We start from the raw sequence: 16342 nt of genomic DNA, 5'->3' as shown, positions 1-16342 counted from the left end.
GACTAATGTCTCAAAGACTGTCTCCAAAATGCCAAAAATACTTCCAGGTTTATGTAAGGAAAATGTGGGACAAAGTTGGTGGGTACGTGCCATCAAAGTCTTGGAATCAATCACTGGTAGGGTCTTGCTGCCGCAGGGCAGTTCTTGTTGCTTGAAGGGGTAGTTTTGGTTCCCATCAGGGGATACTTGGCCCTATGGATCTTCTTCCTGATCCAAGAGACAAACTGGAAAGAAGAACCCAACTAAAAAGTTTGGGGTCAGAATGGAGGCAGCCAAAGTCCTCTTTGAGGAGGACAGTTCTTATATAGAACAGTAGTGCTTGGCTAGTAGAAGCCATGCCTCTGAAGCTATTCTCAGGAGTATTAGAACCCTCAAGGTAAAACAGAGCCTTCCCACATTGGCGACCTCCAAGAAGAGCCTCTTGGGATAGGGTGGAGACATTTGCTTGGCTTGCAAACAAGCAATAAAGGCAAATCATGGTGGCTATCCCATTGGCAGGTCTAGCTGCATAGTGGGGTGCTCTGACAAGTCTTTGAGGATAGAGTGGTTCTGAAGACTGGCAGAGGAGAAGCTAAATGAAACATTCAACTTAATATGGAGGACCCAGTATTCACAGGGAAGGCTGCTGGGCCCTTAGCTGAAATCTGGTTCCAGGCTGGGCCTGGAACACATACCCAGGTATAGGGTGGGAAAAGGGTCTAAGCCTAAATGTTAATAGCCCTTTCCCTAAACTGTGCCATATCTTGGAAGTCCCAGCAGCGCTTGTATCTTCGAAAGCAAAAAACACAATTAGAAAACAAAACAACCCTCAAGCTCTTAATGTGTGCCAGGCACTACTGTAAATACTTTGTTAATCCATTGACTCATTTAATTACTAAGCCTCAACAGTCCTTTGAGGGTGCTATCACTCTTATACCCATTTAACAGACACGGAAACAGGCAAAGAAACTTGCTTCTGCTCACACAGCTAAGAAGTGGTACAGCCAGGTTCCCAGACCTACGTAGTCCATGCTCTCCACCAATACACAGTTGGCTGTTCAGGTGATGGGCCCCACACCCCCTCACTGCCGCGCAGCCACAGAACCTAGGCAGCTTTGGCAGTGGTCCCTTCAGGACCTGGAAGAGCAGCCAGGAGGGGCAAACGCGATTCCCGGGATTGCAACCCTTCTGTGGCCTGAGCTGGCCGGACGACATCCCCCGGAGGGGCTACCGAGAGACGGCGCTGCAGGACCCGAGCCTAGAGCCCGCAACTCTGGCTCGCAGTCTCGGAGAGTAGGGACAGTGGCTGTAGCAGTTGGGCTAGGGAACCACGGAGACGAGCACGTTTTCAGGTTCCTAGAGAGGAAGGGAAACGGCCCTACGTGCTTCCGGCGGAGCGGGTCCTAAGCTTTCCCGGGAGCGCAGGTTCGCCGTCTTCCCACGCGTTCCCTGCGTCTGCGGCGCGCGGCGTTAGCGGTCGCTTGGGCTCCGGGTCCGGCTAACGGGGTCACAGCCCCACGGCGTTCTCCAGTACCCGGTTCTCCAATCCCTGTGCCTCTGGGGTGAGGGGGTACCGGGACAGAGGGGGCCCCGGGCGGACAGACGGCATTTGCCGGGTGCCCGGCCGCAGCAGCCCTACCCGTGCCTCTTTATTTTCTCTTCAGTCTCACCTCGAACCCTGACGGCGCTGTGTGAAGTGGGGACCCCAGCCATGCTCCAGATCACGTGGTGCCAGGTGAGCGAGCATCCTCTCTGCTCCGTTGCCCCCCCCCCCGCCTTACCCGCCCTCCCACCCTTAGATGTCAAGAGAGAGCAGATGTCGGTCTACATCCAGAGCCTGAGTTGTCCTGTTGTTACGAGACTCGGGTCCTTGGACTCAGCATCGGTAGAAACGAGACTGCACCCAAAATTTAAAGTCACAAGAAAGGCTTTATCGGCGTTTAAGCTCGAGCACAGGGGAGCACCACAAAGAATCCTCAGGTTGACTCTCCGAGGAGAGGTCCAGGAGAATTTTTAAAGATACTTAGGTGGGAAGAGAGTGCCGTCTAAGCAAGTAGAGGCGGGGATTTATTCGCACCTACACACTTAAAGGTCATGTTTCTTCATGCATCGCTTGCGTAATGAACTTGTTAAATCTCCAGCCCTGGGCATGATTTTTAGTATTATAATGAGGGAAAAAGTCGTGAAAATTCAGCGCTCGGGTCGATCTCGGAGGAGACTGGTTTGGACCGGTCGGGGCTTCCTCCTTAGCTGGTGCTTTGCTCTGCAAGTTAAGTGATAATAACCAGTAGGGGGTGCCTGTGTGGCCCAGTCGTTAGGCGTCTGCCTTCGGCTTGGGTCGTGATCCCGGGGTTCTGGGATCGGGCCCCGCATCGGGCTCCCTGCTCAGCGGGAGGCCTGCTTCTCCCTCTCCTACTCCCCCTGCTTGTGTTCCCGCTCTAGCTCTCTCTGTCAAATAAATAAAATAAAAAAGAAAAAAAGACAGTGGGCCAGCAGGCAGCGGGGAGTTTCACAGGTGCACATGGGGCTTGTTCCCGAGGTTCCTGTTTCACAAGCTTGTGGCTTTCGTTGTGTGGCTGTCACTATCAGGTGTGGGAGGAGGAGCTGAGAGGGATGGAGAGATGAGAATGCCCAACCTAAGATATAATCAGGATAGAAAGGCAAATGTGGGGGATTGATTGGGATAGAGTTGAAATCAAGGCTGAAAAGTAGAAATCTGCATCACTGCAGACAGCGAAGACCCTTTTCACCTCTGTCCACAAGATTGGAGCAGTCTTTCCTTGGGTAAAGTAATTCTAGTATTTTTTTTTTTTTTGGTAGATTCTATTGGATTTTTTATGTAGACATGCTATCTACAAATAAAGACATTTTACTTCTTTCTTCCTGTCTGGATACCTTTTATTTCTTTTTCTTGCCTAACTGCACTGGCTAGAACCTCCATTTAATGTTGAGTACGGGTGGTGAGGGCAGATATCCTTGTCTTATTTGTGATCCTAAGGTGAAAGCATTCAGTATTTCACCATTAAGTATGATCTCCATCATAGGTTTTGTTTTGTTTTGTAAATGCCCTTTATCAGATTGAGGATGTTCAGTGCCTAGCTTGCTGAGAATTTTTATCAAAAATGGATGTTGGATTTTGAAATGTTTGCTTTTTCTATGTTGGTTTAGAGGATTATATGATTTTTCTATTTTAGTTTCTTACTGTGGTGAATTACATTAATTTTTCAAATGTTCAACCAACCTTGCACTCCTTGGATAAAAACCACTTGGTCATGATGTATTATTCTTTTACTATATTTTCGATTCTCTTTTGTTAAAATTTTGTTTAGAATTTTTGCATCTATGTTTGTAAGAGGTATCGATCTGCAGTTTTCTTTTCTTGTCATCTCTTTGTCCCATTGAATGAGTTGGGAAGTATTCTGTCCTCTTCAATATTTTGGAAGAATTTGTGTAGAACTGATTACATTTCTTCCTTAAATGTTTGGTAGAATTCACCAGTGAAACCACTTAGGTATGGAGTTTTCTTTCTGATAAGTTTTAAAATACAGTTTCAGTTCCTTTGGTAGGTATAGGGCTATTCTATTTCTCCTTGAATGAGTGTTGGTAATTTGTCTCTTTCAAGAAATTTGTCTATTTTGTGTGCCTGGGTGGCTCAGATGGTTAAGCGTCTGCCTACAGCTCAGGTCATGATCTCGAGGTTCTGGGATCGAGCCCCACATTGGGCACCCTGCTGAGCGGGGAGCCTGCTTCTCCCTCTGCCTCTGCCTGCCACTCCCCCTGCTTGTGCTCTCTCTCTCTCTAATAAAAAATAAAAAAAAATCTTAAAAAAAAAGAAATTTGTCTATTTTATCTCAGTTGTAGACATTAATGGCATAAAGTTGTTCGGAATATTTCCTTATTATCCTTTTATTATCTGCAGTGATGTCACCTTTTTTAGAACTAATTTTGCTAATTTATTTCTTCTCTTTTTTCTGATTAATCTGACCAGAGATTTATAAGTTGCATTGATCTTCACAAAGAACCAGTTTTTGGTTTTGGTGATTTTCTCTATTGTTTCTTGTTTATTTTATGTCACTGGTTTCCATTTCGATCTTTATTTTGTTTGTTCTACTTAGTTTTTGTTATATTTGCTGTTCCTTTTCTAGATTCTAAAGGTGAATCCGAGGTCACTGATTCAAGACCTTTTTTCCTTTTAAATTTTATTACACAGGCATTTAATACTATAAATGTCTTCCTAAGTACTGCTTTAGCAGCATCACTAATTTTGGTACATTGTGTTTTCATTTTCCTTCAGTTCAAAACACTTTCTGTATTCTTTTCTGTTTTATTCTTTGATCTATGTGTTAATTAAGAGTGTGTTATTTAGTTTATAAATATTTGGGAATTTTCCATGTGTTTCTCTGTTACTTCTAATTTAATTCTGTTGTGGTTAGTGAACATTCTTTGTATGACTTGATTTCTTCTTCTTTTATGGTCCAGAATATGGTCTGCTTTACAAAGTGTTCCTTGGACACCTGAGAAGAATGTGTTTTTTGCTGTTGTTGGGTATTCTGTAAATGTCCATTAAGTCAAGTTGGGTAATAGTATTATTCATGTTTGCTATATCCTCGTTGAGAGGGGTTATTGAAATTTCCAGCTATAATTATGGATTTGTCTGTTTCTCTTGCAGTTTTATTAGTTTTTGCTTCATGTATTTTGAAGCTCTGTTACTAACTGCATAAACATGTAGAATTGTTATGTCTTCATGATGACCTAATCCCTTTATGGTTATAAATGACTTTATCTCTTAATATTCTTTGCTCTGGGGGCGCCTGGGTGGCTCAGTTGGTTAAGCCTGACTTCAGCTCAGGTCATGATCTCAGGGTCCTGGGATCAGCCCCATGTTGGCCTCTGAGCTCAGCAGGGAGTCTGCTTGAGGATTCTCTCCTCCTCTCCCTCTCCCTCTGCCCCTCCCCGCACTCTCTCTGAAATAAATAATCTTTAAAAAAATATTCTTTGCTCTGAAATCTACATTGCCTTAAATTAATATATCCAGGGGCGCCTGGGTGGCTCAGTCGTTAAGCGTCTGCCTTCGGCTCGGGTCATGATCCCAGAGTCCTGGGATCGAGCCCCGCATCAGGCTCCCTGCTCAGCGGGAGGCCTGCTTCTCCCTCTCCCACTCCCCCTGCTTGTGTTCCCTCTCTCGCTGTCTCTCTCTCTATCAAATAAATAAATAAAATCTTTAAAAAAAAAAAAAAAATTAATATATCCACTCCAGCTTTTTCTTGGACTAGTATATATTTTTTTTTACATCTTTTTGCTTTTAACTTATTCTTGTCTTTATATGTAATACGCATTTCTTGAAGGCAGCATGTAGTAGGCCCTTGCTTTTTAGAAAATCTAATCTGATAATGTTTACCTGTTGGGATGTTTATATTTATGTATTTTGGCATAATTATTGATATGGGTAGATTTGAGTCTGTCATCTTTCTAATTGTTTTCTAATTGTCCTATCTTTCTTTGTTCCCTTTTCTCCTGATTTTCCACCTTCTTTAGGACTAACGGTGTGTTTTATTCCATGTTTTCCTCTTCGTTGGCTATATGTAAACTATAACTCTTCATGTTACTGTTTTAGAGATTGCTGTAGGGTTTGTAGTGTGCATCTTTAATTTATCAGTCTACCTTCAATTACTTGTCCATTAGGCTTTTCAAGGTTCTCTCACAGCTCCCTGATGGCTCTGTTCTTTTTGCCTTCAGTCTTTTTCTCTGTTTCCTTTTGGTTGGTTTTTATTGCTAAGCCTTCAAGTTCACAAGTTGTTTTTTTCTTTTTCTGCAATGTCAGATTTGCTGTCAATCCCATGAATTATATTTTTCATCTCAGACATTGCAGTTTTCATATCTAGAAGTTCGATTTGGGCCTTAAAAAAATATATCTTTGGGGTGCCTGGGTGGTTCAGGCAGTTAAGTGTAGGACTCTTGATTTCTGCTCAGGTCGTAATCTCAGGATAGTGAGATCCAGATGCATCAAGATCGAGCCAGGTGTAGGGCTCCACACTCAACTGGGAGTCTGCTTGAGATTCTCTCGCTCCCCCTCAGCCCCTCCCCCCCAGCTCACTTGTACACGCTTTCTTTCTCTCTCAAATAAGTAAATCTTTAATATATATCTTCCTTGTCTCTATTTAACTTTTGAACATTTGGAGTGCATTTATAATAACTGCTTTAATGTCCATCTCTGCTAATGCTAACATCTATCAGTTCTGGGTTGGTTTTGATTGACTGGTCTCATTATAGGTCACGTATTCCTGCTTCTTTGAATGCCTAGTAATCTGTGGTTGAATGCCAGATATTGTAAATTTTACCTTGTTTGAGTCTAGATTTTTTATAGTCCTCAAAATATTCTTCTTCTTTTTTTTTTTTTAAAGATTTTATTTATTTGACAAAGACACAGCGAAAGAGGGAACACAAACAGAAGGAGTGGGAGTGGGAGAAGCAGGCTTCCCGCGGAGTAGGGAGCCCGATGCGGGGCTCAATCTCAGGATTCTGGGATCATGACCTGAGTGGAAGGCAGACACCTAATGACTGAGCCACTCAGGCGCCCCTCTCAAAATATTCTTCTTAAAAAATTTTTTTTTAAGATTTTATTTTTAAGTAATTTCTATACCCAACATGGGGCTCGAACTTAAAACCTCAAGATCAAGGGGTGCCTGAGTGGCTCAGTCGGTCAAGCGCCCGACTTCGGCTCAGGTCATGATCCCAGGGTCCTGGGATCAAGCCCCACGTCGGGCTCCCTGCTCAGTGGGGAGTCTGCTTTTCCCTCTCCCTCTGCCTGCCTCTCTGCCTGCTTGTGCTCTCTCTCTCTCTCTGTCAAATAAATAAATAAAATCTTAAAAAAAAAAGAAACACCTCAAGATCAAGAGTTGCATGCTCTACTGACTGAGCCAGCCAGATGCCCCTCCCCCAAATATTCTTGAATCTTTTCTGGAATAAGGTTCAGTTTACTTGGAAACAATTTGATCCTTTCTGGCCCTGATATTTATCATTTGCTAGTAGAACCTGGAGTGGTACTCAGCCTAGGAATAATTATTCTCCACTACTGAGGCAAGAGTTTCCTGAGAGCTCTGTCCAATGGCCTATGAAGTATGAAATTTTCCAGTGTGGATAGTGGAAATAGGCACTGTTTCTGGCCCTGTGTGAACGCCAGGCATTGTGCCCTTCAGTCCTTTCAAATGATCCTTTCTAATGATCCTTTCTCTGGCTTTGGGTAGTTTCCACACACCTGTGCCCTGGTCATTCTGTTGAATACTCTAGGGCACCCTCTGCAGGGAATTAGGTTTTTTCTCTGTGCAGCTCTCTTCTCTATGGTATTCTGTCCCAAACTCTGCTGTCTTGGTCTCCTCAGAATCTACCAGGGAATCTGCCGGGCTCTGCCTCATTTCCCCCTCCCTGTGTTATAGCCTGGAAACTCTTTCAAGGTAGTAAACTTGGCAAGTCATAGGGCTCACCTCTTTATTTCCCGTCCCTCTGGGATTGTTGTCCTTCATTGCTATCACCCAGTATCTGATAACTTGTTTTGTGTAATTTGTCTTGTTTTGGTTCAGGCAGAATAAACCCAATGCCTTTGACTCCATCTGAACGAGAAGCAAAGTTTTCACTCAGCATTTTTATTTTTTATTTTTTAAATTAATTAATTTATTTGAGAGAGAGAGAGAACCCCAAGCAGACTGCCTATATCGGGTGTGGAGCCCGATGCAGGGCTGATCTCATGACACCGAGATCACCATCTGAGCAGAAATCAAGAGTCTGAGGCTTAACTGACTGAGCCACCCACGTGCCCCTTCACTCAGCATTTTTAAAACATTTCCCCGTCTTGACTCCCCAGTCTTTGTGTGTGTGTTGTTTTTCTTGCTCTGAAAGCCTTTAGGATTTTTTTTTTTTTAATGCTCTCATTTTTCTGAGACTTCTCAGTGATATACCTTTGTGTAGCTATTTTTCATTTACTGCCCTAAGTACTTGTGGGTCCTCTCTTCTCCCTGGTGCTTTTAAACAGATAGAATATTTTACCAAGTTTTAAAAAGCAGAGCACACTTAAAAAATCCGGAGCTCATCCTTGGTTTTGTATGATGATCAGCCTCCTTTTTGTTTGCTTCCCCCTCTGCCAGCAGTTAACATTCAGCTTTCTCTGCTCTTCTCATTAAGTACCTACATTCATCCTTTCTGCCTTCTAAAATTCTCTTAACACCCTGGTCTGCTCTGACTCTTCTCCTCTTGGGCCATTATGTTACTGTCACTTTAGTGGGATTAGGGAGGGAGTGGAGATCAGTACAAAAGTGCGGTGGGCTGGGTTTATACAGATGTTCCCTGTGCGTGTGCACACAAAACCCATGGAAAGGAGCCAGAGGGACCAGCGGGCACATAGAGCAGGGCCCGGCAGAGTCAACACAGAGGTCAGCAAGGGAAGGAAAGGGCTGTTTGTGGGGATGACCCCAAAGGGGTGCAGTGGGTCTTGGACTCTTCCTGTTGATGAGGGTGATGCTGGCTGAGGGCTGGCCCCCGCGGGGAGTTGGGGGCACTGGAGAACTGTCCTTGGCAATACCACCACACCCAGTAGGTCTCTGCCCCAATACTTAGGCTCCTCTGCCTTCACACAGGGCTTGAGCAGGAACCTGTTGTTTCAGGAGCCAGTGACCTTTGAGGACGTGGCTGTGTACTTCACCCAGAATGAATGGGTTATCCTGGACCCTTCACAGAGGGCTCTGTACCGGGAGGTGATGCTGGAGAATTATGCAAATGTGGCTTCCCTGGGTAAGGATTCTCTTCTCCCTGCTGTTGTCTGCATCTGCCTTTTGTGCATCCTGGCTACTTTCTTCCTTAGATATTGTGGCCTCTCTGATAACCCTCATGGGCGGTTGCTCCAAAGGCTGAGCTCCTCAGAGGCTGCTGGGTGGGGAGAGTTTCGGGTTCCCAGGTTTTGAAATCTGCTGTCCCTCTGGCCCTGGGAGGGACTCTGCCCCATGCATGGAGGGAAAGGAAGAGCTCTTGGGAGCTCAGCAGAGCCCTTTGCCTCTGTCTTCCAAGGTCTCTGAAGAAGATCTGGGACTCCCTTATGCGAGTGGGGGGTTATTCCAGGACTCTGCCCCTGTTTGTGGGAATTTTCTGTCCTCCAAGATAGCACAGGCTGACTTGTCTTTATTTCCCTCCCTGGCTCAGTGAAGAAACGTACAGACAGCCAAAAGGGGACCTTGCTTCCTGATTCCCTTTACTTTTTGTTCTTGTTTCTTTTTCCTGGGCAGCTTTTCTATTCACCAGGCCTGTTCTGGTCTCCCAGCTAGAGCGAGGGGAACTACCATGGGGCCTGGAACCCTGGGAGCCTGCAGGCAGGGAAGCCCTCAGAGGCATCTGTCCAGGTGAGCATGAGAACCTACCAGCTGTCTTTTTTGCTTAGCCTGCTTTCCTATTTTCACATTTGAATGTATGTGAAGTGTTTCTTGTCTTGTGAGACTGTTTTCTTTCCTCTGGAATCATTACATGCGATTCTGTGTTCATGGTGGTAGCCCCTTTCAAATGAGGAGGGGCCAGTCTCTTCCAGGAAAGGCATGGCTGCAAGGTTTCTCTGGATGTTCATCTTTGCCTCTCCACCTCACCACCTGCTAAGGGACACCATGTGACTGAGCGAGCAGCTCTTGAACCATGACAGCTCTTTTGAGCCCTGTCTTGTGGAAAGTTTATTTTTCCACCAGTTTGTTGTTGTAGAGATGAGGATGTCAACCACCTTAGAAGGAAAATAGGCTTCTGGGGCCTATCTGGCCATCCACATATTCACAGAGTACATTATTTCTATGGGAATTTTTTTTTTTTTTTTAAGATTTTATTTATTTATTTGACAGAGAGAGACATAGTGAGAGAGGGAACACAAGCAGGGGGAGTGGGAGAGGGAGAAGCAGGCTTCCTACGGAGCAGGGAGCCCGATGCGGGACTCGATCCCGGGACTCCAGGATCATGACCTGAGCCGAAGGCAGTCGCTTAACCAACTGAGCCACCCAGGCGCCCACAGCTGAACTTTTGAAACAAAACTTATTATAAAAGAAAGGTGAATGGCTTCCTCATTTTGAAAGGTATTGATCTGAGAATTAAAAATAACAACAGTGTATTTTTTTTTTTTTTTGCCTTTTTTAAAACTCTGTTTCACCCCTATTCTGCCTGTAAAAATTTCATGTGCTCTTCAGACTCTTCACAGAGAATGTCCATAAATGCACAACTCCCCCCACTCCAAGCCTTGTGTTAAAGTTCTGCCTTTCCCAGGACTTCAGCCTATCTGGGTAAAGAGCATTTTTTAAACAGTTTGCTTGTAAACACACGAGGTTGCCCTGGCCCAGTGCTGAAGATTATATTAGCCTGCAAAAGGCCTTAAAGGGAGGGGGAAAATAGCTTTTGGTTTTCTCTATTTCACATTCCTGCTGTCATATTAAACTATATACAGTGTGCGGCAGTTTAGGAAAAGCACAAACGTCATTACCAGGTCCTCCCTGAGGCTTATGTCCGTTCTTGGAAGGGTTCTTCACACGTGCAGTGAGTGCTCTTTTATTTTAGAAGCAAGCCTCCATGTCTTCCCCTTTCCTTGCAGCTGCCGTCATGTTAGCCCACCATAGTCCCCTTAGCCACCACACTGGAGGCTGCTGCTTTACTAGCGTCAGCTTGATGACAGAGACCATTCTCTTTTCAAAGATTATGACTTGGATAATGTTGTAAAAAATAAGCAGCTTTTAAGGAATCAATTGTGGGACCCTTTGTAGTTTGAGCTGCTTGACCTGCCCCTTCTTCAATCTGGTGGTCTTCCTCTGACCTTGGGGTCTCTGTTCATCACTTTTCCATACCTTCTTACCTCACCCATTCACTTGGGAGAAAGCGGTTGGTCTTCCCGCCCTAGTAGGTAACAGTCTTGGCTGTTTTCCTGTCTTTACACTCTTTATGGGAATGCCTCCTGGCCTTGCTTGCCTCCCACCCATAGTGTCTTCATTTCACTTGTGGGGCTCTGCTGTGTGGTGGTCTTCGGTAGCCATTTTGGGTACCTATAGGAAAATAGCTACTTGATCCTTTTCCCCTTCAGCACTATCAGAGGCTGACACCTTTTTTTTTTTTTTTTCCCCGTGATCTAAGGGGGTGAGACCGGAGCTGAGAAGGAAGAATCAACTCCAAAGGAACACATTTCTAAAGAAATGGAGTCCCACAGACTGACATTAGGAGGGCTGCCAGGGAATGTTCCCCAGTGCCTGGACTTTGGGAGCAGCCCAGAGCAGCAGCATGGTTACTGGGTAGCTAAGAAGGCCAAGTCAAAGAGGAGAGATTTCACAGATGGGCCAACCAGCCATCGCGAGGCCTGCACTGTTGGTAGTGGGGAGCAGTGTGAGAAATCTGGGGAAAACGTTAGTGTCAGCAGGCAACTCGGTACAGATCAGACAGTTCCTAGTGGTCAGCTATCATACGAATGTAGAAAATGTGGCAGATACTTTAGTCGAGTGGGGGATTTTCAGGGATGTCACACTGGTGAAAGGTCTTTCAAATGCAAAGAATGTGGAAAAGCCTTCAGATACAACTCATTACTTATTCGGCATCAGGTAATTCACACTGGAAAGAAACCATTTAAATGTAAAGAATGTGGGAAAGGTTTAAGTTCAGACACGGCCTTGATTCAGCATCAGAGAATCCACACTGGAGAGAAGCCCTATGAATGTAAGGAGTGCGGCAAGGCCTTCATTAGCAGTTCTGTTTTCCTCCAGCACCAGAGGTTCCACACTGGGGAGAAACTCTATGAATGTAACGAATGTTGGAAGACTTTCAGTTGTAGCTCAAGCTTTATCGTCCATCAGCGAGTGCACACTGGGGAGAAGCACTACGAATGTAAAGAGTGCGGGAAACGGTTAAGCTCCCCCACAGCCTTGACTCAGCATCAGCGCATTCACACCGGGGAGAAACCTTTTGAATGTAAGGAGTGTGGGAAGGCCTTCAGTCAGAAAATCACCCTGGTCCAGCACGAGCGAGTTCACACTGGTGAGAAACCGTACGAGTGTGAGGTGTGTGGGAAAACCTTCAGCTGGTGTGGGCGATTCACTCTGCATCGGAAACTACACACACAGAAGATACCTATGCAAGAGTAGGGTTGTCTGCAGCTGGGTGTGCTGTGCCTCCTTGTTTCTCCCCACTCCTGTTCGCCAGCACGCTCTTTACAGTTAGAAAAGAAGAAACAAACCCTCAAACTCAGATGTACAAGGAAATGTAACTGGCTGATACTCTGTGGAGTTTGTGGTGTCCCTGAGTGCCCCGCAAGACGGATGAGGGATGTGTGGGAGGGCCTACATCAGAGGACACCGCTGTGAATTATCAAAACTCCAGGCTTTAAGAGGAGATCTTAAAAAGGTTCTAGAAAAAACAAAAGATCAGGTATAAGAATGTAATAGTTTTCAGAACAGCAGTCTTGAAAGTTAGAGGACAGTGGTGTATTCCTGCAAAATTCTAAGGGAAAATAAGTTCCACCCAGTGTTTAGTACCCTCAAGTGTGAGCTTAGTATAAACTTTTAGATTTTGAACCTTTGTCTCCCATGCATCCATTCTCAGGTGTGCAACACTAAACAAGGGGTCAACCAGAAAAGAAACCCTATCACAATCTATATTAGGAGTCTCCTAGACTCAGAAACAGAGGGCCCTTGTCCATGCGGAGCCATCTGTATTTTGGAGGATATTCCTAGTAGGCTGCAAGTTTTCAGAGACCTACCTCAGGTGCAGTGCCCACCCACACTACTTACTCTGTAGTTACTTATCATTGCTCAGTTGTAGTCTGTGCCTTTGCGAAAGTTGCGGTATATATGTACCCTTTGAGTGAAATGCAAGGCCCTATTTATTCATCCATCTCATTGCTCTTCCAAGTCACCCTCACAGCAGGAGGCATTTCCTTGCAACTTCATTTAGTTCTATCTTATCATGGAAGAAGTGTCTGTTATTTCCTGTTACCAGTGGAGATGAGGGGAGATATAAACGTGTTCTGTTTTAGCATACCCCTTTTGCAAGCTGCTTGACTTTGCCCACTGCAGGAAGCAGAGTAGTGGATAATAATACAGAGCCAGGCTGACTTTGGTATGAGCCCAGGTGTGTTACCTTGGTTAAGTACAGACACTACTAATTTCCTTATTTGTAAAATCTGGATGACAGTCTACCTCATAGGTTTGTGTTGCGGATTAATTGCATTAATACACATAGGAATGCTTAGAACAATGGAACCTAATAAAAGTGTTACTTATTATAATACCATTGCTAAGTGTTGACTTATGTATACACCAGTGAAATAGTCACCACAGTCAAGATAATAAACAGAGCCATAACCCCCCAAAATAGCTTATGTCCCTTGGTAATCCCTCTCTCATAGCTTTGCACAGCAACTGCTGATCTGCTGTCACTTTGGACGAATTGCTTTTATATAAATAACCCATCGTATGTATTCTTTCTGCATAAATTATTTTGAGATTTACCTATGTTACATATTCATTATATCAGTGGTTCTTTTTTTTTTTTTTTTGGCTGAGTAGTATTCCACTATGGAAATACCAAAATTTGTCTATTCATCTCTTGATGGCCATTTGGGCTGTTTCCAGTTTTTGGTTATTACAAATAAAGCTGCTATGAACATTTGTGTTTAAGTCTTTGTAATGACGTATGCTTTTATTTCTCTTGGGTAATTAAGAGAGTGGAATGCCTGGGTCATAAGGTAGGTATATATTTACATTTTAAAAAAAGATTTTATTTAAGAGAGAGGGAGAGACAGCATGTGCCTGCACAGGAGCGGGGTTGGGGGGGCGGGGAGGGACAAGCAGACTCCCTGTGGATCGGGGACCTTGGATGCCCCGACGCAGGGCTCGATCCCAGGACCCTGAGATCATTACCTGAGCTGAAGTCAGATGCTCAACTGACTGACTCACCCAGGTGCCCGCCCCAGTATATATTTACATTTTTAAGAATCTTAAACCTCTACAAAGAAGTTGTACCATTTTATATCCGTACCAGCATTGTATGAGAGTTATACTTCCAAGACATCTTTGGGTATGCTTAATATTGTTTTAAATTTTAGCTCTTATAAAGTATAATGCTGTCTCATTGTGATTTTACTTTGCATTTCCCTAATGACTAATGATGTTGAACATACTTTCATGTGCTTATTTGCCTTCCAGATGTCTTAGGTTAAGTGTCATATCTTTTGCCTATGTTTTTATTGGGTTGTTTTCTTTTTATTGATATTTGGGAGGTCTTTTGGGGGGTGGGGGGTTCTTTATATATTGTGGATACAAGTCCTTTTCCAGATACGTGATTTCTAAACATTTTCTCCCAGCATGTGGCTTGCCTTTTCGTTCTCTTAATTTTTTTTTTTTTTAAGATTTTATTTGAGAGAGAGTGAGCACAGGTGGGGTCGGGGGAGAGGGACAGAGGGAGAGGGATAAACAGACTCCCTGCTGAATGGGAAGCCTGGTGTGGGGCTCAGTTCCAGGACCCTGGGATCATGACCTGAGCCAAAGGCAGACGCTTAACAACTGAGCCCACCCAGGTGCCCCGATTACTGTAGTTTTTCTAAGTGTTGAAGTCACACAGTGTTAGTTTTCCTATTTTGTGTTTTGCCACAGTTGTGGCCATTCTAGTTCCTTTGCATTTCCCAGGAATTTTAGAATCAGTTTGCAAATTTTTACAAAACATATCCTCAAATTTTGATTGAGATTATATGGACCTCTAGATCAATTTTGGGGAGAATTCACATCTTTCTTAACTGTATAGTCTTTTAACTCAAAAACATGGTAAATCTCTCATTTGGATCTTTATTTCAGCAGTGTTTTGTAATTTTTACTGTATAAGTCTTCCACACCTTTTCTCAGATTAATCTAAATATATCATTTTTTGATGCCATTGTAATAGCAAATTTCTAAATGTTCATTGATGGTATATAGAAATGCAATTGATTTTTGTATTTTGACCTTGTATCCTGCAATCTTGCACAACTCACTTATTTTAATAACATTTTTCTAACATTGAGAATCATGTTCATAACCATTTTACTTTCCAATTCTGGATTTTTTTCTTGCCTTATTGCACTGGCTAGTGGCTGGGGATAGTGTGTTAGGGAGAGCCAGTCCTTGTGGCATTGGCCAGGTGAGGGACATCCAGCTCCAGACCTTCAATTTTGCTGATACATGAGCAGGCTCACTGACAGCTGTAAAAGCAGCTCAAGTGTCCCATCTCCTGGTTCACCTTGCTTTCTAGCTGCCTGTAGGTCAGTACTGCCTGTACTCTGTCCTTCTGGTGAGGCTGCTCTGGGAAAGAATGGGACTCTTGTTGCATGTTCCCAGTTTTCTCCTCTGACTGCCCATGATTCCAATTCTCATTTTCACAACTTGGGGATTTTTATTTGGGTCTACCCAAAACTCTCATATTCTCCCTGCACTGTAATACCAGATAGAGGAATTCCGTGTCCAATATTGTACCCATCCAAGTTAGACCTGATTGTGATAATTGGCTAATACTTTTTTTTTTTAAAGATTTTATTTGAGAGAGAGTGAGCGAGCACAAGCAGGGGAAGCAGCAGAGGGAGAGGGAGAAGCAGGCTCTCCGCTGAGCAGGGAGTCCAAAACGAGGCTCCAGCCCAGGACCCTGGGATCATGACCTAAGCCAAAGGCAGATGCTTAACTGACTGAGCCACCCAGGCGCCCCTGGCTAATACTTTTTAAGGGTTTGTGATGTATATGTGTGTGTGTGCACCCATATATGTGTGCCCATCTTTCTAGATTCATGGTAGATGTTCATTTTGATAGGTTTAGAGAAGGGGCAATATGAAAATAAAAGTCCTCATCATGCTATTGTTCCTGGAAATCTAATTCATTTATTTAAAACAATTGTACAGAAGCTTTACAATAAAAATACTGGAAATTTTATAAAATATATGGTTTCTGTGACAGGCAAAATCTCAGTGCTAGGCAGCCTCCATATGGTCCGCAGTGATTCTAATCCTTGCATTCATGCCCTTGTGTATCTCATCTAATACTGTATTATGACTGGCCTGTGTTGGTAGTATATTGAGGTGATGATGGTGCATGACTTCCGAAGCTGGGTCATAACACTAGTTGGCCTTGGCCTTTTTTAATTTTTATTTTTAATAAGATTTTAATTTTTTAAGTAAACTGTACACCCAGTGTGGGGCTTGAACTGATGACCCTGAGATCAAGAGTCACATGCTCCACCAACTGAGGCAGCCAGGTGCCCCTGGCTTTGGCCTTTTGGATTGCTTACCTTAGGTAGAATCCTGTAGCCATGTGAGGACACTCAGCTGTGTGCAGAAACCGGTGTGCGAAGGGACTGA

The 16342-nt window shown here is 44.1% G+C and overlaps 2 protein-coding genes across 2 annotated transcripts in view; both read left to right on the top strand.

Moving 5' to 3' along the window:
* The first annotated feature begins 1350 nt into the window (after window positions 1-1350).
* On the top strand, window positions 1351-13759 carry ZNF620 (zinc finger protein 620). Its single transcript, XM_032408940.1, has 5 exons — window positions 1351-1404; window positions 1644-1714; window positions 8634-8760; window positions 9249-9362; window positions 11113-13759. The coding sequence occupies exons 2-5, from the start codon at window positions 1691-1693 to the stop codon at window positions 12108-12110; spliced, it is 1263 nt and encodes a 420-aa protein (XP_032264831.1). The 5' UTR covers window positions 1351-1404; window positions 1644-1690; the 3' UTR covers window positions 12111-13759.
* The window catches only part of ZNF621 (zinc finger protein 621), a 33446-nt gene continuing 18471 nt past the window's right edge, over window positions 1368-16342 (top strand). The window contains exon 1 of the mRNA XM_032408936.1: window positions 1368-1714. The gene's annotated coding sequence lies outside the window, so the exon portion shown is untranslated. The remainder of the gene's footprint in view (window positions 1715-16342) is intronic.

Source organism: Phoca vitulina, unplaced genomic scaffold (assembly GCF_004348235.1).
Source record: "Phoca vitulina isolate PV1807 unplaced genomic scaffold, GSC_HSeal_1.0 scaffold10, whole genome shotgun sequence".
Taxonomy (NCBI): Eukaryota; Metazoa; Chordata; class Mammalia; order Carnivora; family Phocidae; genus Phoca; species Phoca vitulina.
This window is presented reverse-complemented; position numbering and strand designations above follow the sequence as displayed.

Excerpts from the sequence above, each read along its gene's own strand:
- ZNF620 (XM_032408940.1), top strand. The coding sequence starts at position 1,691 with ATGCTCCAGATCACGTGGTGCCAG. Across the intron at positions 8,761-9,248 it reads TGCAAATGTGGCTTCCCTGG|CTTTTCTATTCACCAGGCCT; the intron begins GTAAGGATTCTC and ends TTTCCTGGGCAG. Across the intron at positions 9,363-11,112 it reads CCTCAGAGGCATCTGTCCAG|GGGGTGAGACCGGAGCTGAG; the intron begins GTGAGCATGAGA and ends CCGTGATCTAAG.